This window comes from Halichoerus grypus, chromosome 7, assembly GCF_964656455.1.
Source record: "Halichoerus grypus chromosome 7, mHalGry1.hap1.1, whole genome shotgun sequence".
NCBI lineage: Eukaryota > Metazoa > Chordata > Mammalia > Carnivora > Phocidae > Halichoerus > Halichoerus grypus.
Window position 1 is genome coordinate 148793365 of NC_135718.1, and position 26580 is coordinate 148819944.

Sequence of the window (26580 nt, forward strand, 5' to 3'; positions counted from 1 at the left end):
GCACCTATTTTGGTTTTATTCCAACTACTTTCAAGGGGCAGAGACATGAATCACTACACAAGTTATTTGAATTATAAGTTAATAAACGTTTCCGTTAAATGCATTATCTTACAAAGTAACAACCTATGAGAGGATATAGAACATTATGTGTTGCTTCTGATACTTCTGTTGACTTCAGTTTAACTGTTCCCTTTCCAAAGGTAAAATGAAGGCGGTGAGCTGTTTACAGGAAGCCAAGTGACTGTGTCCATCAGGTCGACGTTCTGAACATCCTCTTCTTCAGTTCACCTGTCTTCCGCTCTAACTGAGCACCAGCGTCCTCTGTGGCCTTTTCAATGCCTTCATGGTATTTCTCCAAAGCAGCTTTCAAACTCAGAAATATTTCCTAAGCGGAAAATGAAATGGAGTAAGAATTATCCCGTGCATCAACCTAAACTGATAAGAGTTACAAGAATTCTAACCATCTCGTTAATATTTATTAATAACATTTTAAAGCCTAAATGATCTCATGCGCACACCCATGCACACACACATGGACCTACTCGTTTTAAAAATTCCTTCTTTAGGCGGAACAGACACATCAAAAAGGTCTGCTGCTTAGAAAGAACAGAGCAGAGAGACATGTAACAAAGACTTGGATTTGAAGATATGAAGAATGTATTTGTAATTGTCAAGGAAAAGCTTTTACTTTGGAGCTTTTCATCTCCAGGCAAGTCCCTGGGTTACTCGGGACAACTAGACCCTCTGTGTCTGGCCCCAATCACCAATGAAAGATAGGTCAACAGATTTTTTTTTTTAAAGATTTTTTATTTATTTATTTGAGAGAGAGAATGCGAGACAGATAGCATGAGAGGGGAAGGGTCAGAGGGAGAAGCAGACCCCCCACTGAGCAGGGAGCCCGATGTGGGACTCGATCCCGGGACTCCAGAATCATGACCTGAGCTGAAGGCAGTTGCTTAACCAACTGAGCCACCCAGGCGCCCAGGTCAACAGATTTCATAAGTCATCTGTATGACTGAAAAATACACGTTAGAGACACTTTAATAAACTTATTGGGTAATTCTACTATAAGCAATAATAAGTTTTCTAATAAACCTATGTGGATGTGCTAAGAATTAAGAAAAAAATGAGAGAACAATGTTTATAGATGGGATAAAATAATAAAAGAAGCCAGTTGGCCTGCAAACACTCACACTCATCCAGTGCAATTTTGATCCTTGTATTATTCATTTTTCTTGAACAAAACAATTCTCAAATCCAGACACAAGAAGTGGTATTCTAAGTTGATGGTTTTTCATCACTGAAATAAAACAGCAGTTCTCTTCCAATGGGAGGAAGAAGTAGTAAATGGGTACAATGTTCTCAATTTTAATCATCCCTGCCATTAAATTTTTCTTAAACCTATAGTTTGGTACTACTTAGCTTAGTTTAAATTTTAGTGTAGATACTATCTGATTTTGAACAAACTATACAGATTATAATTTAATATATTACAATTCATAGTGTTTCATAAAAGAATGAAACTATTTCCAGACTCTGTCATCTATGCAAGTTTGAGAGCTATTGCTCAAGATTCAGTGAATATAAACAGATGCTTAAGGCTAAACACTTTCCAAAAATCCAAACACAGATATTTATTAAATCCTAATACAAAAATAGAAGAGTCTATTTAGATTTCTAAGATCTAATTGGGCATCAAATTACTACAACTGTGATGGAATACGAATCATTAAGAAAATAAATTAAACATTTTTGAAAGCTTTATTTCTTCAATCTTAAAGGAAAAACAAGGTGAAATTAGTTGCTAGCTTGTGTAAACACCATTTAAAAAAAAAAAAAAACTCAGCACATTCAGCAGCTATAGATCAATTTAACTTCCTAGTTCCATAGGAGTGTATATTTATTCTTACTAAAAAGGAAGCTGAATAAATTTGGTAGAAAGATAGTACTCATAAGAAACTATTAAGACTAAGTGTGGTTAAATAAAGATACACAATCTAAATATCTGAACCAACCACTTCAACACACCTAAAGAAACCATTTCCTTCCAAGAACAAAGATACTCTCATGGAGGAACCAAACCCCACAGGTTGAGCCACCATATATGACATGTTAAAGCCCATTCCAGGGGTGCCTGGGTGGCTCGGGGTGGGGGTTGAGCATCCGACTCTTGATCTCAGCTCAGGTCTTGATCTCAGGGTCATGAGTTCGAGCCCCATGTTGGGCTCCACGCTGGATATGGAGCCTACTTAAAAAAAAAAAGAAAAAAAAAGCCCACTCCAGGGCACATCAACAGAAGGCAGCAAGCACACATCTGAAGTAACAAGGCAACCCTCAGAGGATGTTAATGGCAACAAGCACAGCCCTCACAAATGCTATTTCAGTTTCCAATTAAATTCTGTATCCAAGTGGAACTTTAGATTATTAATCCACATCTAATCCACAAAATAAGTACATCTTACGGTGATGACTTCACTAAAGTGAAATATTTTTAAATTCAGTCTGGTTCTGTGGTGTCTCTGTGGTAACCACCAGGTGCCTGTGGCTAGAAAATGGACATTTAAATACCTCCGGGCTCCTGAGCTGCTGCCCAGACACAGGGACCCAGTGGCTCCCGTACGGAACAGGACAGAAGAACATCCCCATCACTGCAGAAAGTTCTACTGGCCGGCACTGGTCCAGGGAACTGTCTCACTTTTACATCAGATAAATTGAAGAGGACAGTTGACCCTTGAGCAACATGGGTTTGAACTGCACGGGTCCACTTATACACAGATTTTTATACAGTATGGGATTATAAATGTATTTTCTCTTCCTCATGATTTTCTTCCTAACATTTTCTTTTCTCTGGCCTACATAATGTAAGAATACAGTACACAATATATATAGCATACAGAACACGTGTTAATTGGCTGTTTATCTTACCAGTAGGCTATTAGTCAACAGCAGGCTATTAGTAGTTAAGGTTTTAGCAAGTAAGAAGTTACATGTGGATTTTCAACTGCATGCGGTTGGCACCCTGAGTCCCTGGGTTGTTCAAGGTTCAATTGTATATAATATACATGGGGTTTTACAGCCAATCATTACCCAACAAGTACATATTTAATTCATCAACAAAATACATTATTGAGTACCTTCTAGAAGTAGCACTGTGCATAATAAGTACACTAGAAAATGCAGATGTGCTTTCTACCCTGAAGGAACATATAATCCAGACCAGACTGGACACCAAGCGCTTACAGGATGGCTAAATTTTGTACTATATTTTAAATATTTTACATTTTAAATATTATTTCATTATAATTAATTTAAATGTAAATATAAATAGCCATATGTTGCCAGTAGCTACCTACTGGACAGCACAAATCCAGATTATCTGGAATCAACTAAAAGCACTATAGTAGTATTTGAGAGAGAGAGATCGAAGATATGTCACAGGAATCAGAGACTATACTTTCTAGTAAATTGTAAATAACTGAAATGATTAGCTTAGATCTAAAGCTTTAAAAGTCCTAGAAGGCAGGGATCATGTCTTCCTTATTCACTACTGACTCCAAGTCAGGTGGCGCCCCTGGCGCCCAGAAGATGCACAGGCCATAGGTGAACAAGGGACTGAGTGAATGCACTACAGGGAAACCGGGAGTTCCCGTTTTAAGCAGGAAAGTATAGCAACAGGGATAGTTTAGCAGGATAAATTTGGCAGTACTTAGCATTCAGGGTAGATCTGATGCAGAGAATCTCAAGTCAAGGAAGAAATTTAGCAGATTTTTGCCACAATCCATGAGCATTACAAAATTAGGTGACAGAAGCAGAACAGAAAGGGGTTGTGATGAACAGTATCAATGACGTTTAAAAAAATCTGAACACTAACCGGGTGCTTGTCTGGATGTCAGGATTATCTACAGAAAGTCCAAAATTTCAACTCCTTGCAATGGAAAAATGATGATGCCATCAAAGCATAAGAAGAAATTTGTGAAGAAATGGAGTAAAAGGGAAAGAGAGAGAGGCAGAGGGGAAGGAGAGAGACAGTGAGGAGGAGAGATGCTGGAAGCTGCTAGAAATCATTCTATAAATGTTATTCTTGTTGTGATGAGCGAGCCCACTGAAAACATCCGGCAGGCAGCTCCACTAAGGAGCAGGGATGGGGTGACTGGACAGAACAGGACACCAGTTTAGAAACCGATCTAAATAAAGGTGTTAACTGAAAGCAGCAGAGATAAGGATCTCTGGGAAAGAATATTTAATGAAAAAAGGGATGTGAAGATCATTAGGATCTTAGAGAAACTGCACCCAGAACAAATGGGCAACTGTAGCCTGTCTTTTCCTTCTCATGGAGGGTGATTATGAAGGAAGCTAAAAGGAGCTCTTTGGAAAAATGCATCATGATTCGCCATAGGATTTAGACTCTCCCATGCTGCTCAGGACACATGGGTATCACAATGCAGACTGGGAAAAGCTACAACAACTTAGCAACTTCAACAACTGTATCCAAAGTTCTGCTCAGTGGCTCTACGCCACTCTGAAGGAAGAAATATCTACTGTAACAAAGGGCCCAATTCTACTCAACATTTTTATTTTGGAGAATATGCATGTTGATCAAATGTGCAGGTGGCGCTAAGCCATGAAATAAATGTGAATGATACAAAGATTTAAAATGACCTTGATACTTTGACATCTGCATAGAAGTAAATAGATGGAAGCCTTAACGAAATACTAGTAAAATTCTGACTTAAAAGTCCCATGAAATGGTTGCATTCATGTACGGGGAAGCAATTCAACTAGGCAGAACTACATGCGGAACGGATAGGGGTCATTTAATTGATCAGCAGCTCCGTATGAGCTAAGTGGGCGAGATGCGGCTGCTAGAATCCAAGCCAGAATTACACTTCAGTAACAGAAGCATTGTGCTTTGGGACTGGTCCCAGCATTATCTGGAAGGCTATGTTTAGTCCTGGGTCCTACATTTTACACAGAATAATGACAAACAGGAAACAGAGGGGAGAAGACAGTAAACAGGATAGTAATGAATCTGAAAATTAAGCTATATAAAGAATGGCTGGAAAACTGGGGCTCATTAACCCAGATGAGAAGGCTGGAGGAACCCATGATCATTATCCTCAAATGTCTGAAGTGATATTAAGCAGAGGATGATACAGATTTGTTCCAGAGAGATCTTGGTTCACTTGAGTACAGAAATTATATTTTAAATTCGAAATAACATTTTAACCACTAAAGCGGTCCTAGCAGAACAGCCTGGGTGGTTATGAGCTCGATGATATTGAAAACAATGAAGCAGAACCTATCAATGGTTCTCAAAAGCCACAGTAAAAAATTCCAGTTCATGAACCTCGTTGCTGATGATTCTAATTCAGGACATTTGCGGGGGGGGTTGTTTGTTCATTTTTGAATTCTAATATGCAGCTGGTTTTAAGAAACACCATGCTAGATGACCATCCAAGTTTACAAATATTGATGAAAAACTACTACATATAAGGTGCCATTCCAGGCATGGTTTGACAGGACATACTAAGGTAGAAAATACATGATTGCTACTGTTGAGAAACTGAACATGTTCTTGGCGAGACACAGACACTAAACACAGTGACGTGAGGCCGGCAGGGGCACCTTTACGACTGATGGGCTGGAAGTGCTGAGGCACATAGTAGCTGGTTCGCTAACTGGGCCTGACCATGTGATAACATAAATATTCACTGATTGGGGCGCCTGGATGGCTCAGTCGTTGGGCGTCTGCCTTTGGCTCAGGTCATGGTCCCAGGGTCCTGGGATCGAGCCCCGCATCGGGCTCCCTGCTCCGCAGGAAGCCTGCTTCTCCCTCTCCCGCTCCCCCTGCTTGTGTTCCCTCTCTCGCTGTCTCTGTCAAAAAATAAAATCTTAAAAAATATATATATATATATTCACTGATTGATTGCCCTGATTAAGAAGTAGGATTAAATATCTCCTACGATCTTTCTAACCTGCATTCTAGAGAGAAACAGAGAGCTGGGCGTTGGTGAATATCTCGTTCAGGGGCAGGAGAAAGAGAAGCAGTTGAAATGTGGAAAGAAAGGGAAGAACACAGAAAGTCAGGACAGCAGACTGGGCCGACCACAGTAGGGAAGATGGCCATTCTCTTTTCTTTTCCTTCCTTCCTCCCTTCCCAGCAGCCTTGAGACAGCACTTGGGGTACGTCTACGCATGCTTCCATGTGCACGGGCAGCGGTGCCATCTTTCGAGAGGATACAGGTTCCTGAGAACGGGTGAGGGGATTGTCTGCAGTGGCTTTTAGTTTTAGGACTCCTTGCAAATTGGATGTGGGTGGTGGAAGGTAGAGACAGCAAGTATTTAAATATTTCTCAGGTATCAGAGTTTTAGGAAACCTGGATCCAATATGTCAATAAAGTGAAGGTGAAAAAGAATGAGGGGAAAAAAGAAAGAGGCCGTGGGATTTTACACGATAAAAAGTTGTTTTTAGTGATTTCTAGTAGAGCATTTTGGGGCAATCTGGAAGATACAGGTCAAACTTCAAAAGTTAAGAGAAAATGAGGTATAATACATGTATCAGGAATAGACGACTTCTTGGAGACACTGGCAGTTAAGAAAAGGACAGAAAGAGGTAAACATTTGATGTTTGGCGCTGTACTAACATTTTGGAAGGACAAAAATGTAGACAATGTCTGTCCTCATTAAACTTAGAACTGTTTATGAAATGATAAAATAAATACACTGAAACAAGCCAAGAATAGAAGCAGCAAGTAACGTTAGGCAATTATGATAAAGATATCATGAAAATTCTCATCACATAGGGACCACCCTCAGCTATTCTGTTTCAGGTAATAGCTCAAACACATTTAACACTGATGGTGAGAAACATTTTTTTTTTTAATATTTTATTTATTTAGTCAGAGAGAGGGAACACAAGCAGGGGGAGTGGGAGAGGGAGAAGCAGGCTCTGATCCCAGGACCCTGGATCATGACCTGAGCCGAAGGCAGACACTTAACCGACTGAGCCACTCAGGAACCCCTAGAAATACTTCTGAGATCCTTTTATAAGGACGAAAAAATGCAGAAACTTTTTAAAGGACATTACTTAAAATCACTATCCAAGTTCATCTATCAAAAAAGTTCAGAATGAGCACTGGGTATTATATAGGACTGCTGAATCACTGACCTCTACCTCTGAAACCAATAATACATTATACACTAATTGAATTTAAGTTAAAAAATAAATTAATTAAAAAAAAAATTTCAGAACCTTTATGGAGCATGCACTCTTACAGCAGAGCACGGATGCTCGGCTAGGTCAGGGGAAAGGACATGGGGGGAAAAATGTATGAAGGAGGCATAAATCCAAACAAACAGTGGTAATGGAAAAGGGGCTGTAAATGGAATCAGAACCAAGGAACTGGGGATCAATCTCTACTTCACAGAGCCAGCAATATCCTGAACATGAGGGCGGCAGAGTCGCCACGGTGAGCTGGTGAGACCGTTAAAAAGGCACCTGTGGGCACCCACTCACCTGAGACTTCAGCCTCTCCCTCTCAGTGGCATCTTTCAGTTGCTGAATTCCGAATTTGATTTTCTGGATTTCTTGATTAATTGTGGTTACTCGCTCGTAGACAGCTCCTCTTTTTTCCTGAACTTTATTGCAATCTCTAAAGGAAAACAGACAGCTAAATTTTAATTCCGCTCAAGCATCTGAAAAGGAAAACATGAAACTCTAATTTTGATTCCAAAGAGATCACGTATATTTGTTTGACAAACCTAAACCGCTTCTCGGGACATACAAGCAAAGAGCTGCAAACCCCAGAGGGTGCTGGAGCCGAGGGCTGTTATTTACGCCGGAGACTTTAAGGTGACTCCCCAGCTGTGCTCACGTACGTACTACTGGGAGGAATGTGACTCAGGACAACTCTTCTGCAAGGCAGTTGGGCAGCAAATACAAAATCCGCCTGTTCTGCCCTTTGTCTTCATCCGCATGAGGAAGAACAAAGGAAATTTTCACCACGTGCAGACTGAAACAAGGACATCTCATAGACGTATCTGGGGGTGTATTCTAAAAATATATTCTGAGAACTGACGGGAAGAAGGCTCTACCACGGGAACACCCCAGCATGCTGGCTAACGGCCATAAAACGCTTAGTGAAATATTACTTCTTACCTGGATTTAAAAAATAAATAAATAAATAGGACCTTTTCTCAAAACATGGATGCTACAATGCCGGAGCCCAGCTGGACCGTAAGATGGACCAGGTGACTCATCTGATGCAGCCCTAGCCCACTCCTCTGAGTGCACTGAAATGGGCAGGGGCACCAGAACCCTTTTGGAGAATCCTGCAAAGGATGTGGAAGCGTGATATCTGGAAAGGGAAAAAACTAGGACCTAAAACAGCTCTAAATCTAGACCCAGCATTATAAAATTCATAATTAATTCATCTTTTTTTATTCACCCAAAGGTGGAATACCCTGTTGAAATTATAGGAGTTTCGGGATCTTAGGGGGGAAAAGTGGACTAGCTTTTCCCAATTATTTTCTAACACATTAAACTGAAAACAAGTTCGTACTCAATCACTGTGCGTTTGTACTGCTTGACATCCTCGTGCTTCTTATTTATTTTGAATTGCGCTGTGGCGAGTTTTTCCTTCTTCACGATCATTAGTCTTTTGAAGGAATTTTCTTCCGTCTTCAATTTCTTCAACTCTGACTCATCACTCTCAATTTGGTCCTCCAAGTTCAGGCTCTATAGTCGACAGGAAGTACTTAAAGTCGATACAACCAATTAGGATTTATAAACAAAACAAACATCTATTTCCTGGGATGAGCTATAAGAAGATACAATTTGAAGATGAGATAAAACTGTTTCAGGCCTAAAGCCGAGCAGAAGAAGGCAAAGTGTTGGGAGGGGACCACAGCAAGGCACTGGGGACGCTGGGAAGGAACAGGACCCTGGGCAGGGCTACATGAAGGGGGTTTGGGTCTGTATTAAAGTAGGAGGAATAAAGAGAAAAGGGGAAACCCTAGAACCATTAAAAGCAGTGAACCTCAACCTTCTTTTGCTGACTCTGGATGGCAGACAAGGGAGTGTATGGTTGGGATAGAATACCTCAGGTCACCTCGCCTTCTAACCCCTACTTCCCTCAAAAAAAGAAATCCTTTATCAAATGCAGTGTTAGTGATCCTGGGGACAGCGTGGGTTACTATGATCAAGTTAAGAAGTAAAAAAGGATTTTCAAGCTTCTAGCCTGGGAAAATTAATGTTGGCATTCACTCTCCATCTTCAGGGCAGGCACTAAGGGCATAAACTTAAATCGCAGGTACGATGTGAGACCGTGAGTTGGGACTTTGGGCTTACTGGTGAGATCATTTCCAACTGTTAGAACAGGTTTAAAATTCCATTACTTTCCTCCAAAATATACACAGCAACGTGCCATGTTAATTAATCATTCATTTCATCTGAAGGCTAACAGAGGTCTTACCACGGCTGTGTTTAAGAAGAAAACTGTTGTATTGCTCAGCGAACACTGCCACATCTATTATACTCTAGAATGATCCTGCCTTTCTTTAGGAAAAATAGTAACACAAAGTAAAAGCAAAGCCAAGGAACTATAGTAAACTATTCCATAATAAAAACATTAAAATTCCACACAATACAAACCTCTTTTAAGATGCTGGTTAATTTTTCCCTGTTATCTGCCAGGTCCTGTATTTTCTTCTGATGTAACTGCACCTCCAGCTGACATGAAGGCAAGCAGTCGACGGAGTCTCTATAGATTTCATACTTTTCCATCACTTCTTGCTTTCAAAGAAAGAAAACATAAAAACCAGTTTGATAGTCTCCTTTATGAAACTGCAGTACTGTCAATTTGTTTGCTCTTAAATAATTTCTGCACTTAATACTGAAAGCTTAAGAGCAGAGAACAATTAAGTTTCTAGGTCAGTAAGAAAGCGCTATTACTGACATGTGTCTAAGTACATATAATTATGCTTCTTAATTGCCAAATATCCTTACACAAAGGAAAACTGCCACAATTTTACTAAATCACTCACTGAAGTACCTTCCAAAGGTTATTCATGATGATTTGAAAAGAGTTCATGTCTGCTAATATTCAAACTGCTCCTAATTACTCCTGGGCAAATTGTATTACCAATTATGATCTTCCTATTCATCTGTATAATAACTATTACTACAGCTGATTCTTTTTAAAAGATTAATTCCTCTTCTAAAATTAGAAAATGAACATGTAACAATACCGACTTACTTTTCTTCTCCCCACTAGCCTATCCCTCCAACCACCTTCTTAACCAATTGGATTTTGTCTTCAGTGAAATGCTTAATCATATCATTACTCATTTTTGTTGTCTTTTTTCTTACCAATCTGTAACCACTCTGCATCTTTGCATGTTACCTCTCATATGCATTATAAACATGATCCATAGGTCTCCTTTTCTCTAACTTAATTAAAAAAAAAAAAAATCTATCCCGGTTCAAGATTATACAAATGTTCTCCTAAAATTTCTAAAATTGTTGAAGTTTTAATCCACATAGAATTTATTTTTGTAAATGGTGCAAGGTATAGACCCAGCTCCCTTTTCTTCTATGTGAACAACCAACTGAACCAGAACTGTTTTTTATTAAATAAACTACACTTTTCTCATAAATACTCAGATCTAGTTTTTGGCTCTCATTTCTGTTCTTGTAATCATTGTCTATTCCTGGGTGATAATTCTTAATTATCAGGAATGACTAGAATAGCAAATTCAGAGGTAAACCAGAAACATTCTGTTAATTGATGGCTTAAAAGCTCTGCCCCACAAAGGATGCTAACTTGTCTGCCCCCTTCTACTTCTGTCACACCGTGCCTCTATCCATCTCCCACAACAACCCATCACCTTGTTAAACATAAATTACATCATGTTCCAACATCCCCCTTTAAACTAATCAGTGGTGTACCCTTGCCCCTAAAGTAAAATCCAGCTCCCTGAATAATCTGCCTATTGCTTATTTTCCTATGGTCACCTCATGACCCTTGCCCCTAAAGTAAAATCCAGCTCCCTGAATAATCTGCCTATTGCTTATTTTCCTATGGTCACCTCATGCCACTCCCCTTCTTATGCATGAGGCTTTGTTCCTGGAACATACCTCGCTTCCTTCTACCTCAAAGAATTTGCATATGCTGTTCCCTCTGCCTCCAATGGTCTTCCATGTACAAATTTAGTAGGATAACCATGGTTTATTCTTCAGATGTCAGCATCAATTTCTACTTCCTTCCCCTCTCCACCCCAGATTTCCAAAATTTAAATTAGGCTACCCTCATTATTTCAAAGAACCCTATACTATTTTTTGTTTCTCTTTTTGGTGTTTCTTAAAAAAATATTTTTAGAGCAGTGTTAGGTTCACAGCAGAACTGCGCAGAAGGTACACGGATTTCCCATGTACTTCCTACCCCAACATGTGCACACCCTATACGTATTCATAATATATAACCTGTAATTATATCACTGATTATAAACTTAATACTTTTCTCCATCATATAAAGTAAGTCTCAGGAGGACAGAGAATTTCTGTTCTGCTCACACAGGGTAAAGTCTCAAAAATTTGTTGCATCATTGAACAAATGTCTTGAAATTGTACTTCTTTTCCCTACACCTACTTTAGAGGAGAGCAACATATCAGAGACAAGGGCAAAAAGCTTAAGAGGAAAAGAAGTGTAGATAAACTGGAAATCACAAAATGTACCCACGATTAAACAAAAGTTGCTAAAAAGAAAAAAATATATAGAAAAGCATTAAAATCAAAAAAAGGAAATTCACCCTGGAATTTTTAAGTTTCTGGACTGTATCTTTCATTTTTTCTTTATAATTCTTTAGCTTCTCTGGAGAATCCACAATTTTTGTTTTCAAACTCTCTTGTACTTCTTTCAAAGAAACTACTGACAATTTTAGTTCATTCTGTTGAGAAAACATATTTATATATTAGATACAGTAATAAAATTGTTAACTTACCATTACAATAATGGAAAAGAACAAAGAAATTGGGTCTGTGCTCTTTGTAGTGGGGGAACAATTAAATTATGATCACCTGCTTATTTGCTCCCTTTTGTCTATGGGCCAAAGACCAAGCCCCTAAAAGCAGGACATTCAAGGTCCTTCCCTGTGTACTTCTCCTGTCCTTGCAAGGTCCCCTGCTGCCAGTGCCCCACCATACCTACAGCCTGCTAATACCAGTCCTAGGTTTGAACAGATGCAAGTGATGTCTCTTTGATCAGTACGGTCCTCCTGAATACCATCATCCCACCCCTGTACCGCCTCTGAGTTTCATTAATCCTTGGAAATCCTGCTCCCACTTCCCCTGCATTCCTTCTATGAACAGTACAATCACTGTACATGCAATGCTGTAATTATGTACTTAATCTGTGTGGCTGAATTTGACTGAGCAGCTTGGGGTTGTGAGAAGTTATCTTTGTTCTCCCAGAACACAGACAAAGCCATAGCACTGAGCAGGCGCTCAATACATGCCTGCTGAATTAAAACAAATTTCCTTCCTCTCCTGAATTTCAAACCATTTGCAGAATTGAGGTGAAGGGCATCGGAGATTTTTGTGAAAACTTTTCTGCAAGTCTAAAATTATATAAAGATAAAAAATATTCATATGAACTTCCTCCCCAAGTATTAGTTGATAAATTATGTTTACATTGTTTTGAGATACTCTCTATGTATCGATATGGGAAGATCTCCAAGAAATATTAAGTGAAAGAATCAATTATAGATCAACAAACAATACAGGCCCATTTCTAGGAACACTGAATAATGAAATGGCAATAGATAACTGTATGTGTCTATGTAAGTGCATGCAACGTCATGGAAAGGAATGGGAAGGTGCAACCTGGGGGAAGCAGGCCCAGAGAAGAGGGCCTTCTGTGTCTGACTCTCTGTCTCTCTCACGATACACACACACACACACACACACACACACACACACACACACACACACAGAGGCACGTCATTTGAGTATTTTATAACAGGAATGTATTACTGGATGGCTTCTGTAATTTGTCTACAAATTACTTTCAACTAAAAAGAACCACAAATGATCTTACATTTTGATCAACTCAGAGCCCAAAATTGAATGTTTGACACCATATGTCTGTTATTCTAGCAAACAGTCACAACGTCTACTCTACTCTCGCGTGCTCTACAAAACCAGAGCCCAACCTCCTTACGACTGACGTTGACTTTCATCGCATTTCTTCCCTTTATAAGAAGCCTAAACCCGATACTATAATTACAAGATGATTTTGTTTTAAGGTAGATTTAAATGGGACAGAAAAAAATGAATAATAAAATAACCAGTCAATACTACTCAGAAGAAAGCACTTGCTAATAAAAAGAGTGACAGAAAAATACAGAATATATTACACCAAAGTAAATTTCAGGTGGTTCTATATAGCGTGTTAATAGAGAAGACATAAAAGTACAATGAGACAAGCTGGGATTAAAAACATGAGAAATGGGACAGGGTTTTCTATGTATAGAACTAAGGCCACAAACCATAAAGGCCATGTCTATAAATTTTACATTAAAAACATAAGCCTTCTAATGGAAAAAAAATCACGAATTTAAAAGACAAGTAGTTAATATCCCTAATTCATAAAGTTTCTTTAAAAAAAAAATGAAAGAAGCCAGGAACACACATAGTTTACAAAATAAGACATAACAACAAACCATTGAAGAGGATGTCAAAATCACTAAGAATCAAAAAAATCAAAATGAAAATGAGGTGTTTTTTTCCTATAAAAGCGACAAAGACAGAGAAAGCAAACTAAAAACCTCCCATTTTGGCAAGACAGTAGGGAAAAGAACACTCTCATCTTCTATTGGTAGGAAAGTAAATGGGTATCTTTTTAGAAGCCAGCTTGGCAAGGTGGGTCAGTTTTAAATGTGCATTCCCTTTAACCCAGAAATCCTACAAGCAGGAATCTGGTCTAAGATGAAAAGCAGCCTGGTACACAGATCTCGGTGTGTGAGTACGTGAGTGGGTGTGCAGCATACACACGCTGCTGTCTAGTAGCAGAAACATTAGAAGCCAGTGAATGTCCACCAACAGGACACCAGAAGGATCTACATCAGTGTGACGTACAACCATAAGCAGCCATTAAGATAATGAGGCTCTATGGTGGCGTGGTAAGTATTCATACTCTTTTGTTCAGTGAAAAAAGGCAGGTTTGTGGCATGAAGAGTCTCACAGCTCTGAGGTAACATTACACATGGCTCTCTGCATAGAGAAATATCGTCTATGCACACATCAGACTGTGTGGTGAGCCACCGGGTGATTTTTACTCTCTTCACACATTTCCATGTTTCCATTTAAAAAAAAAAAAAAAAAAGGTAGTCAGCTATTATATTTAAACTGAAAAAAGTTAAACTAGTTTCATTTTAAGGAAAAAGGGAGAAACATTTACTGTAACAATGCACACAGTTAAGATACTCCACCACACAAAATATCCAAACCTTAAATGCTGGTTATATGCAAAGACGCTTACCAAACGCTTGGTTTTCTCTGAAATATCAGACTTCTTTTGGGAATTTCCGTCCTGGAGCACTATCTAAGGAAAAACGCCAATAAACTGTTTTCTGTGATGATTCAAAACAGATTTAAATTTAGCCACTCAGTGCGTTCTCATAAAATAAAGGTAAGGAAGGAGAGAAGTTAAATGGATTAGACCAGATATTCTCAAACTTCCTCTGTTTACGATGCCCCCAGGCCAGAAGAAATACCTAACGGTTTCTTTACTAAGTAGGAGAGTCCAAATAACTGCATAAGTATTTACATCCTAACAACTTAGTAGCCCTTTGAAAAAATTATGCATACAAATTGGAAAAAAATAATGTTTATTTTATTCTTAAATAACCACAACTACTTCCAAATTGGATGTGTGTACCTATTGGACCCTGCACAAATTCACACAAGTTGGAATCAGATTGGACACAGACATTCTCATTTCCTGTTCTGTGAGGTTGTTCACGTAGTACTGGTTTTTCACCACGACAAATGCCAGAACCCAGGTTCACAAAGATATGAATGGAAGGCAATGTGCCTTGAGCTAGGAGTTCAAGCAGGGTACAAGAGATGCTAACAATCACTGTTTCCCATAAAATTTTAAAATACCCCAAAGCCCCTGAAGTCCAGGGTGCCTCCGTAGAGTTTGGGAACAGCAAGTTTAGAAAAAGGCAAATCCTAAAAAATTCTAGTCAACAAGACAGCACAGGACTTGGGCAACACAAATTGATAACCATGGTTGACAGAAATATATATCCATTATAAGGAGCACAAATGGGCACAGCAATATACCCTAGATCTTTTGTAACTGAAAGTAACGTGCTCTTACGTCCTCCACAGCCAAAAGAAAAAAAAACAAAGTTGTTTTTAATTTATGTGAACTGTGAAAATAAAATGAAACCTCGCTCACATGGAGTCGGGAGGCCAGGAGGGGGAGCTCTCAGCCCCCACGAAGCCGTGTCAACTCCAAGAAGCCTCATCAACTAGGCCCCCCACCAGGGCAAGAGGTCCACTGAGTCTCTACAGGAAAGCCTCTTTCCCTGCAACTCCCCCAATGAGAAACCATCACCACCCTCATGCTAGGTTAGTCTTTTCTGAGCCCAAGAAAGGTGGTTCTCTTAGCGTTCTCAAAGTTCCTGCATAGCAATTACTTTGCCGTGCTTTCTGCTTTTATTCCCTAGCTGTGAGCAAAAACAAAACCAAAGTGCCCAAAAAGAAGAATTTTTTGTCATATAATGAATCAAACTCTGTGTTTAGACTCTTGCTTTTCTTCCAAGGACTCTGATTCCAAACAACCCCTCCCAACCTCCTCCTTCTTCTCCATAAAATAACATTTCTCTCCTTTGTTTGTTGGACGAGCCTATGGTTTTTGCTGCAGTTTACTTGTACCAAATTGCAATTCTCTGCTATTCCCAAATAAACCCATTTTTGCTGATAAGATAACTGGCTGTTTAATTTTTAAGGTCAACACAGCTGATACCGTTTTTTGACGAAACTCTTGATTCAGTGACTGCTGCAGCTCCTGAATATCATCTGAAAGCTGTTTGAACTCTGCTTGTTCTTCAACTGGAACAGAACTAAACACAGCAAAATAGATGAAAATAACATATATCAAGTTCTTAACTTTGCAAGGCCAAAATAGTCTCTGTCCTCAAATGACTCAAATGGAAAAAAACAAAACAAAACAAAAAAAACTATCTGCTTTCGTGTTTCTGAATTCTCATCCTTCCATGTGACAGAGATTTAAAATAGATGACCTGGCCTCTACAACACAGAAAATAAAGATCAGATGGGCTCCTTTAGCCTTCCACCACCGAATCTGCGTATGGACTCATCTGCATTCATACCCGCCTTTTCTAACTCAGCTCCTAATACAAGAAGCGCGACATTCCCTTCCCTGTTCAGTGCCGGCTCCTGCCTGGCTCCTCTCCTCGCCTCCCTCCCCTGGATCATCCATTCCCTTTGCTCTGCCTGTCCTTCCTAACAGCACCTGCCCATGTAAAAGTCTCTGCCATGTGCACCATTCTCAACTTCTGCTTTTGAGACATGGTACAGAATTATGGTTTTAATGATCATTTCCCTGACTGCTAGTGAGTTTAATAATCTTTACATATTGTTAATTAGCTATTTGTATTTATTCCTCTGTAAATCCCCTGTTCTTGGCCTTTGCCCATTTTCCTATTATCCTTTTGCCCTTGGTTTGTAGGAGTTCTTCGTATTTTAGGAGTATTACACAGGTTTTCTTACTAGGGACGGTGCTGCTCTGCTGGGTAGGCTGCAGATACCCACCCCCAGTTTGTCATTTATCTCTTAACTTAGTTTGCACTAAATTTACCTGTGAAATTTTAGTATCTGCCTCCTATTCCCAGTCTTTGCAGCCTACTGCTGTCTCTAAGACAGTCTATACCAGGGCAGGTTAGGAAAGCTCTCCCGTGAAACAAAGAAACTCAAAGCTATCAAGAAATGAGAAGGGATAGGAAATCTTTCTGCTCAAAATCGATCTATCTATCTGGCCAAGAACTCTAACTCCCGAATGACTCTCCAATGGGACCGATGAGGCAAAACAAAACAAAGCTCTCTTAACAGAATTAACTGGCTTTAAGGAAGAAAGAGAGTCCACTTAGTTACTACTCACCTATACAAGATAAATACTTCCAGACATAATTTAGGAGGCAAGTTAATGGCTTTAAACATCTCAGGCTAATTCACTAACAACAAGAATAAAGTAAAAGAATATATTATGTACTAAGAGTTAGAAAGGAGGAGAACGAGTTTTTCTTTTTTTGGAACAGGTAAACTTAAATAGTCTGCTATTTAGTGAGGAAGGTGAAGGAGACTTGAGGTAGACTACAGGGTTGTCAAATACTACTCATGATTCATTCTGCCTCTTGAAATTACATTTATTTTATTTTATACATTTATCTCCTACTTACTCAAGTCTCTCCAATTTCATTAACGCTTCCTGGTGAGCAGTATTTAACTGGTGCATTTTGTCCAGAGATGATTTCTATTAAAGCAATTTTCATATTAGTGCTTTTCAACACAAACAGTGATGTGTTTAAAAAAAAAACATCTACCGGTACACACTGCAAAATGCTTACTCCTCAGCTTTCACTATCAGAAATAAGACATTTTTAAGAGAGAACAGGCATTCATGATGAGTGAATTAGGAATTTACTTATTCACGCATAAATGCTGAGTTCTTACCATAGTCAGGCACTGTGCTAAGTGCCAAGAATAATACCCAAGAAGAAGTAGTTATAGTTGGGATTTAAGTAGCTCATTCTCCTTGAAGGGTCAGATACATGCATGTAAGTCTACAAACAACTTGCTACAGGACTAAATATAACGACATCCAGCCCAACCTGGGTAACGGCTGGGGAGGAGCATCACAGGGCGCTTTGTAAAAATGTCTGAGCTATGTCTTAAAAAATGAGGAGAAATCAGCCAAGCAAAATTGTATGTTTCTGTGTGTATATTAGCAAATCTACACGAAGTTTTGGAGAGTGTGTGATGTTTGGGAAGTATAAGCTTGACATGATTTGTGCAAGGAAGCTTCTATCTATACAGCTCAGTGTCGCTGGAGCTGAAGTTCTAATTATCTGGTGTTACTCTGGCACTTTTCTAAGAATATGATAACCCAAAACTGAGGACAGATGGAAACAAATCACATGAATGACCCATAATCTTTCCAAATTCTCTAAATTGTTGATGAAATGAGTTTCCATCTGTTAAAGTGATTTACTTGGACTGGATCTTATAATGCACTGTTGGGCAAGCATGATAAAACATCATTTTAGGCCATTTTTTAGAAAGCAAACATAAACCTCAAATATCTCAATTAAATAAAGAACACTGCACTATCTATTAAACTCCAAAGGAAAAAAATGTGAATTCGTCACTATTTCTCTTCCCTTACATTTCCTAATATAGGAAAAGGAGCCTTAGCTGTAAGATTAGAACAAAAAACCCAGCCTTTCCCTAATGTTATCCAATAGCAAAGAAAATCTCATTCTGATACATGCTTTCCAGTAACGAAAATCTGCAACTTACATAAATATTAAAATAAATTTGATTCTAACAGCCATCTGATAATTAGGTATCTGTGACAACTAATTCAAAACAGATCAGCACTTTGTAAGTGATATTACTGATCTGCTACGTGACTCAAAAATATGTATAAATCTTACATATTGCCAAAGAAATTCCATATATGTCTCACGGCATGCTTCTCTGAAGTGAATGAAGTTGATAATGCCACTTAAAAATCGACTTGTCCGTTTTGCCTCTAAAATAGAAAGCAAGACTCCTTAAGTAAATCTTTGAAACAAATGTAAAAATAAAAATTCATTCTCTCCCACAATATACTCTGCTCATAGCACATAGAATAAAACTGCATGCATGCTATAACGAACCAAAGTGCAAAAAATGTGCTCTAATATAAAGATCAGAATTATCTTTGCATTAATAACTTAAAAAAAAAAAGGTAAATCATTTTTGGTCAAGAGAGAATAATAAGGAACAGATTTACTCTCCCATTTTAAACTAGAAAACCAGATAAAATATACAAGGCAACCAATTTTAGACACCAGACAACAGGGAATACAGGACAGCCATCCCTAAGAGAAACAAACGAGGTGAACCCTATTAATGCACCAGCCCAGTACTTGGGCGTTTTCAGGCTGTACTGCAAGGAGGGAGAACACAAACAACTCACGGGTTTTGCTAAGTCACAAAGATCGAGTTTCGAGTTTGGAGAGGTCAAAGCAACTAGAATTTATGAGTTCTAGAGGTCTTGGCCTCTCCCAACTAAACTCTATCTTCCTGACAGCCTCTATAAATATATTCTATAAATATATTCTGTTTGTTCAGGAAGACAGAGCAATGCATCAGCATTAAAAGAGAAGGGGAAGATTTTTTAAAAAGACCCAAATCAAACTTTTGTACTTAAAAAATAAAATATCTGCAAAAATAAATACACTAGGTGGGATTAATAGCAGATCGACCTGACAGATGAATGCATTAGGGACAATGAAGACACAACAATAAAAGCTATCTAAAAGGCCAGAGAGAAAAAATGGATAGAACACCTATGTGCTGAGGGACAACATCAAGGTAGCATAACAAATGTGTAATTGGAGTCCCACAAAAGAGACTGGCAGAAAAAACTTGTATAAAATATCTAAATATTTTCTAAATTTGATGGACACTACAGACATAGCCAAGGAGATGAGTGAGTCTTAGTGGGGGTGGGCGGGGGGAGAGGAACACAACAACAAACGGAAAGAAAATCCCCCAAAAGCACATTATAATAAAACTGCTAAAAACTTGTGATAAGGAGAAAGTCTTACAAGCAACTAGACCGGGGGAGAACCAAAAGAAAATAAGTCCAGGCTAAGTAAGCAAGTGGTTTGGATTATTAACTTTCATGTAGGAATCGTTGCTGATGCCTTAGGGGCTTGGCGCTGAGCACCCTAGCAGATGGGGGACTCTAGGAAGGCTGCATCCTTAGTGAAGAGGTAGATTGGGGCAAGAAAAATCTCTCATGCCAGTGAGGGAAATGACAAAGCTCCTAGTGTCTCCTAGCCTTGTCTCTGGGGAGCAAAGGATCTCGAGAATTCCAAAGCTTGAACCTACTGCCATAAGGATTTTTAGTTTGAATTAAATTGTATATGTGGTCCAAGAACTCCCAAAATTTGGAATTAAAAAGTGATCTTTAGCCAATGATAACCCGGGAACAACTGCCAAAAGCAGAAGGTATCCCAGGAGGGATGTGGCCTCAACCCCAGCAGCAGAAGACCATAGGACGACTCTGCTGAAGACAAGCTTAGATTTATAATCCAAAGGCAGGTGTGCATATGCACGCACACACGCGGAAGACACATCTGTCATCAGTTTGTGGTATGCAGCTAAAGCAGGACGAAAGGGAAATTTATAGCACTAAACAGGTATATCAGGAAAGAAGAAAGGTCTCAAATTAACGTCCTCACCTTCTACCTTAAAAAAAAAAATAGGGGAAAAAAACAGCAAATCCAAACTACGCATGGAAAAAAAGAAGGAATAACAATAAGTACAGAAACCAATAGAACAAAAACATAAATAAAATACAGAAAAATCAATGAAACCAAAAGCTGGTTCTTTGAAAAGATAAACAAAATTGATAAGCCTCTGGCCAGACTGGTCCAGGAAAACGACAAGAGTGAAAAAACAAATGACAAATGTCAAAATGAGAGAGGGGACATCACTACTGACCCCAAAGACTGTTAAAAATGATACAGGAAAATTATGAACAACTTTATGTTAATAAATTTTCCAGCTTAAATGAAGTGGATAAATTCCCTGAAAAGGGGAAACACCAAAGCTCACTCAGGGGCGTTGGCAATAAACCACCAGCATTTGATATTATCAGTGTTCTGGATTTGTGCTATTCTAATAGGTGTGTGGTGGTTGGTCAATTGATTTTTGACAAAAAGCGCCAAGGTAATTCAATGGGAAAAGAATAATCTTTTCTGGGGCACCTGGGTGGCTCAGTCGTTAAGCGTCTGCCTTCGGCTCAGGTCATGATCCCAGGGTCTGGGATAGAGCCCTGCGTTGGGCTCCCTGCTCAGCGGGAAGCCTGCTTCTCCCTCTCCCACTCCCCCTGCTTGTGTTCCCTCTCTCGCTGTCTCTCTCTGTCTAATAAATAAATCTTTAAAAAAAAAGAAGAATCTTTTCAATAAGTGGTGCTGAAATAATTTGATAACTATATGCAAAAAAGAAAAAACCTGAACTTTGACCCTGACCTTACATCATGTATAAAAATTCAAGCATTAAATAACAAAAGCTAGAACCATAATATGCTTGGAGTGCCTGGGTGGCTCAGTCAGTTAAGCGTTCGACACTTGATTTTGGCTCAGGTCATGATCTCAGGGCTCTGAGATCTAACCCATAGAACCCCAAGGAGATTCTCCCTCCCTCCCTCCCTTTCCCCCTTCACACGCGCACTCTGGCTCGCTCTCTCTCTCTCTCATAAATAAATAATTAATAAATAAAACTATAATATGCTTAAAATATACGAGTAAAATCTTAGCATCTCTGAAACCAAGATTTCTTAATAGTACACACAAAAAAATGGTTTTATGAATTTTTATGAAAAAAAAATTGATAAATTAGAATCTTCAAAATGGAAATATATTTTGCTCTTCAAAAGACACTGTTATAATACTAAAAAGTCAAGTAATGGATTGGGAGAAAATATTTGCATAATACATATCTGATAAACTATGTGTTTTTATAATATCTGAAGAAGATTTACAATTCAATAATAAGACAAACAATTAAAAAAAAAAAAGACAGGGGCGCCTGGCTGCCTCAGTTGGTGGAGCATGTGACTCTTAATCTCAGGATTGGGTCTGAGCCCCACATTGGGTGCAGAGATTACGTAAAAAAATTATTCAAAAAGACACTCCACCAAAGAAGATATATGGACAGCAAATAAGCATATGAAAATATGCTGCTATTAGTCCTTAGGGAAATGAAAATTAAAACCATGAGATACAGCTATATAGCCACTAGAAGGGCTAAGATTAAAAATTTCCAATATCAAGTCCAGGGGAGGAAATGAAGCAATTGAAACTACAGATGCTGTTGATGGTTATGATGCCGCCACATTAGAAAACAGTTCGGCAGTTTCTTAAAACGTTAAGTGTGTACTTAACACATGAACCAGCATTTCTACTGCTAGGTGTTTACCCAGAGAAATGAAAACACATGACCTTACGAAGACTTGTAACCTACGTTCAGAGCAGCCTTGCTCATAATGGCCAAAAACTGTAAACATCCAAATGTCTATCAGCTGGGTAAATAAATTGCAGTTTATATTTACAATAGAATACTATTCCAAAATAAAAAGAAACAAAGAACTAATAAATGTAACTAACATGGATGAATCTCAAAAGCATTCTGCTAAGTTAAAGACACCAGACACAAAAGAATACAGACTATTATTTCATTTATATCAAATATCAGACAAGTCAAGAAACTACAGTGACAGAAAGCAAATCAGTGGTTGCCAGGGAAGAGGGGTCGGCCAGAAGTAATCAACTTCAAGGGGACCCGAGGCAACTTTTGTAGGGCTACCGAAATTTCCATACATGATCATGGCGGTGGTTATACAACTATGTACCTTTGTTAAAATTCTAGTTATACATTTAAAATTGGTGAATTTTTATTTTGTGTAAATTATAGACCAATAACAAAACAAAAAGGTAGAACAGAAAGAGAAAAAAAACATTTTTAAATAGCACATTGAATCTCTTGCAACATAAAATAATTTGATGTATAAATATCAGAGTCCAATGAATTAAGGGACATTTAAATAAAGTTAAGAGAAATTGACATGTTAATATAATATCAAGACTATTCTTATCAGTGCTAAAAGATATTTTCTTCATAGTAAAAAGTAATTGCTACATTTGAGAAAATTAGTGTGATGAATCCACTATGCAGTATCACAGCTTGCATATTACTCATATCCGTGTTTTCAAATTTACAGGATATCTTTTAAATGTAAGGAGTTAAGAAAAATGGATCAGAAAAACAGCTTTCCTATGGACCTACAAAGGAAAACAATTCCAGTAAAAGGATATAAAAAAATTCATCCTTAAAAATGGGATAAACTTTCTAAAACCAATTATCTGTAGTTTTTATTTTTACATTTATTGACAGAGAAGTAAAATATTAAAGTCAGACATTAAAAATTGTTTTAAATTCTCACTTACTTGGATATAGAATATCAGCAATCTCAAAGTCATTCACCCGACAGATGGGCAGAAATGAATCCCTTAAAGATGAAGTGGAGAAAGAATATTTTAAGTTATATATAAACCATACACTACAAACATTTTATTTTCCAAGAGATTTCTGGATATGTTTCTCAATGTCCAAAGACCAAGTCAGAAGTCAACTACCACGCATAATCCTGTAGCACAGAAATCTATGTTTTCTGTACACTACACAAGTATTCAAGCAATACCAAGGTAAAGTTATAAATTCTAATAAACAACACACACTTTTGGAGGTACTAGGACTCTTTAAAAACTCAAAACCTCCAAACAATTTTAGATTCACAACATCTTAAAACCCCACTGAAAGCAGAATTGATAGTGCCACAGAGGGAAGCAGTTTGTTCTATTTGAAGAAGTCTACAATTTTCAATGTACTGATGGAGTGGAGAGGGAGATGATAGAAATTCTCCAAGAAAATCCTGTCATTAAGAAAGCTTAATGCAGGCGCCTGGGTGGCTCAGTTGGTTAAGCAGCTGCCTTTGGCTCAGGCCATGATCCTGGAATCCCAGGATCGAGTCCCGCATCCGGCTCCCTGATTGGCGGGGGTCTGCTTCTCCCTCTGACCTCTCCCCTCTCATGCTCTCTCTCTCTCTCTCACACAAATAATAAAATCTCAAAAAAAAAAAAAAAAAAAGAAAGCTTAATGTAATGAGAAAATAAATGTATGTAGTCTCAGAAAATAAAACCACTTTACTCACAGATGAATAAATAAATTGCTGACCGGTAAGAAGCCTTCCATGATATGTGGATACATGACTTCTGAGTTCACTGGCATCTAAATGTAATATATCACAAAATCTAAGTTACACATTGATTAGACAAAATGAGAAAAGTCTTCAACCTCAAAATAACTTTTTTTTTTAAGTAGGCTCCATACCCAATGCGGGGCTTGAATTCATGACCCCTAGATCAAGAGTCATACACTCCATTGAGCCAACCTCGTGCCCCCTGTTAATCATAAATTAAGATCAAAATAACCTTATTATCATTAAATGTTTAAAACTTAGTAAACAATAACGATCCTAGCACAAAACCAGAGTTGTTACTAATAATGCTAGGTTCACAGCAGGTCCTCAGTAAAGATTTTTTAAATGAATGAATGAAGAGGTCAAGTCAGCATTTACTAAATCAGGAGCTATGCTCAGCATTTTACATGTATTCTTCTTTAATTTTCATAACTACCCTAAAACAGTGTGCTATCCCTATTTTATACACAAAGAAAGTAAGCCTTAGCAAGGTTTCATAGCAAATATGTGGCAAAGCCTTTGATTTTTAAACAATATGTAATCATATTGGTGAGATTCTAAAGATAGTACATTCTTAGTAAAACTTCAGATCATGCCCTGAGGATTTAACAGCAACAACAAAATTAAGAAAAATGACTTTTCCTACTAGCAATACCTAATTTGCTAAAAGCTCAGATGCCTTATTTCAATTGTTTTCAATCTTAGTGTACATCACACACTCTAATTTGGGAGTCGTTTCTCAGAAGAGAGAGTATGTGTGAAGACTGTGCTGTTGCTCATTAGCCTCTGAAGACAAACCTGTAAATCTGTGAATAACCACACAGCACCAATAATTTCTGTCATTTAAGTCTTTTACTACTGTTGTCTTACTAAAGCTATCAATATAAGCCACTATTATACCTAAGATTCTTTTGCCAGTGACATTACTTTTATACAAGCCTTTGATTTTGTTAAAAATAAAGTCAAGAACTTCCTATCCTGAAACCAGTATGCAATATGAACAAGGGAAATGCAGCAAAAGAAAGTAATTTTGCCTCATCTTAAACCCACCATGTAAAAATGCTCCAGTCGAATTCCATATACTATTTGTAAGGCTCTCATGTAGATCATGTGCAAGACTTCAGGCTACAACAGAAAAACAACTTTTAATACTCTGATGCATGACTCGACAGCTGAATCACCATCATCTGATATTGTAGACAATGGATGCAAAGAGAAGAGTAACAAAGTTACTCTATTTCTCTTGAAATATTTCTTAATTTTTCCAAATCTTAAAACACATATATACTTATCAGTTTGCTCAGATATAATAAGTGGTCAATAAGATCAGTTGTTTAAGCTTATATACAGAATCCAATCCAAGCAAACCATCCACATTAGGGAAGACGGGTTAAGTCTTTCAAAATAGATGGCAGGCATGGGGCAAACATAACGGCACACTGAGGGTGTATTTTTTTTTTTTTTAAAGACCATGGGCAAACTTATTTCACACTTTAGATGTTAAGGTTTCCTGAGAGGTTAAAGTTTAAGTGAACACTATTATCCTGGGGGTATAAATTTAATAGAGTAGCATGGAATTTTCAAAAGTTTTATCTTTTAATTCAGCAGCTGCCAAATACTGGCCTGTAGAACCTGTTCTGACCCATATACAAGTTCATTTATTCTGAGATTATTCCTTCCATTTTAAAGAATTACAAAGGGACTGAGATCAAGAAGTTTGAGTTCTACATCATTAAACCAGGTTTTATTATGTTATTACTTCAAGACCAATGCAGGAAAATGGAAGGAGACTTTGGGATTTTCTATGACACATAAATAGTTCATTTTTGCATTTAATAACTAAAGAAATAAGAATGAAGCCTGTCAAAACAAGTCAATCCCCCCCTTGGGGCATAATGCAAGAAAATTAATCTGTAAGTTTCCAAAGAGAATTGTTTCTAAGCACTTTTTATGGTTGGAAACCACTTGGAATAGGTTCCTTCAAGCCCTACCAATAAATGATACACTCAGACCACCACTACAATAATAAAAAAAATTTAATATACTTTAATAAGTCTATGATTTAGAAGTGTTCTTTTGTTTTAAGGAAACAACCATATTAAGGAATTGAATTCCTAATGGAAATGTAGATGTCACCTCACATATAAACTTAACATTATTTTAAAATTACACTTGGTGAGAGATTGCTTCTGGATTAAAATGACTGGCCCACATCAAGTAGTAGGGTACATGCCCTTTTGCAAATACGATAGGCCAAGCAGTTTCATTTCTTTTTAAATACCATCATCCACATGGAAACACAATCACATTGTACCTTTGGATTTGGATAAAGATCATTCTTGGAGAGGTTTTTACCATCAGCTCCTGTTAAGATTTTGTTGCGAATATGAATCACAATCTCAGCCACATTATATCTGGGGAAAGACAAAGTTTCCATCTTGGGAATCTCCTAGTC

The 26580-nt window shown here is 38.0% G+C and overlaps 1 protein-coding gene across 2 annotated transcripts; it reads right to left on the bottom strand.

The window, feature by feature from the left end:
• NUF2 (NUF2 component of NDC80 kinetochore complex) lies at nucleotides 1-26580 on the bottom strand. 2 transcript variants are annotated; one of them, XM_078076887.1, is made up of 13 exons: nucleotides 26481-26580; nucleotides 25176-25250; nucleotides 24078-24154; nucleotides 23314-23375; nucleotides 18745-18842; nucleotides 17488-17561; nucleotides 16035-16131; nucleotides 14538-14600; nucleotides 11809-11946; nucleotides 9653-9793; nucleotides 8562-8737; nucleotides 7517-7652; nucleotides 1-385 (listed from the first exon to the last, which is right to left on the bottom strand). In XM_078076887.1, exons 1-13 carry the CDS (start codon nucleotides 26481-26483, stop codon nucleotides 251-253), a joined length of 1275 nt encoding a protein of 424 aa, XP_077933013.1. In that variant the 5' UTR covers nucleotides 26484-26580; the 3' UTR covers nucleotides 1-250. The 2 variants fall into 2 exon arrangements, with proteins under 2 accessions (XP_077933013.1, XP_077933012.1); XM_078076886.1 differs by having other exon boundaries at nucleotides 26440-26574.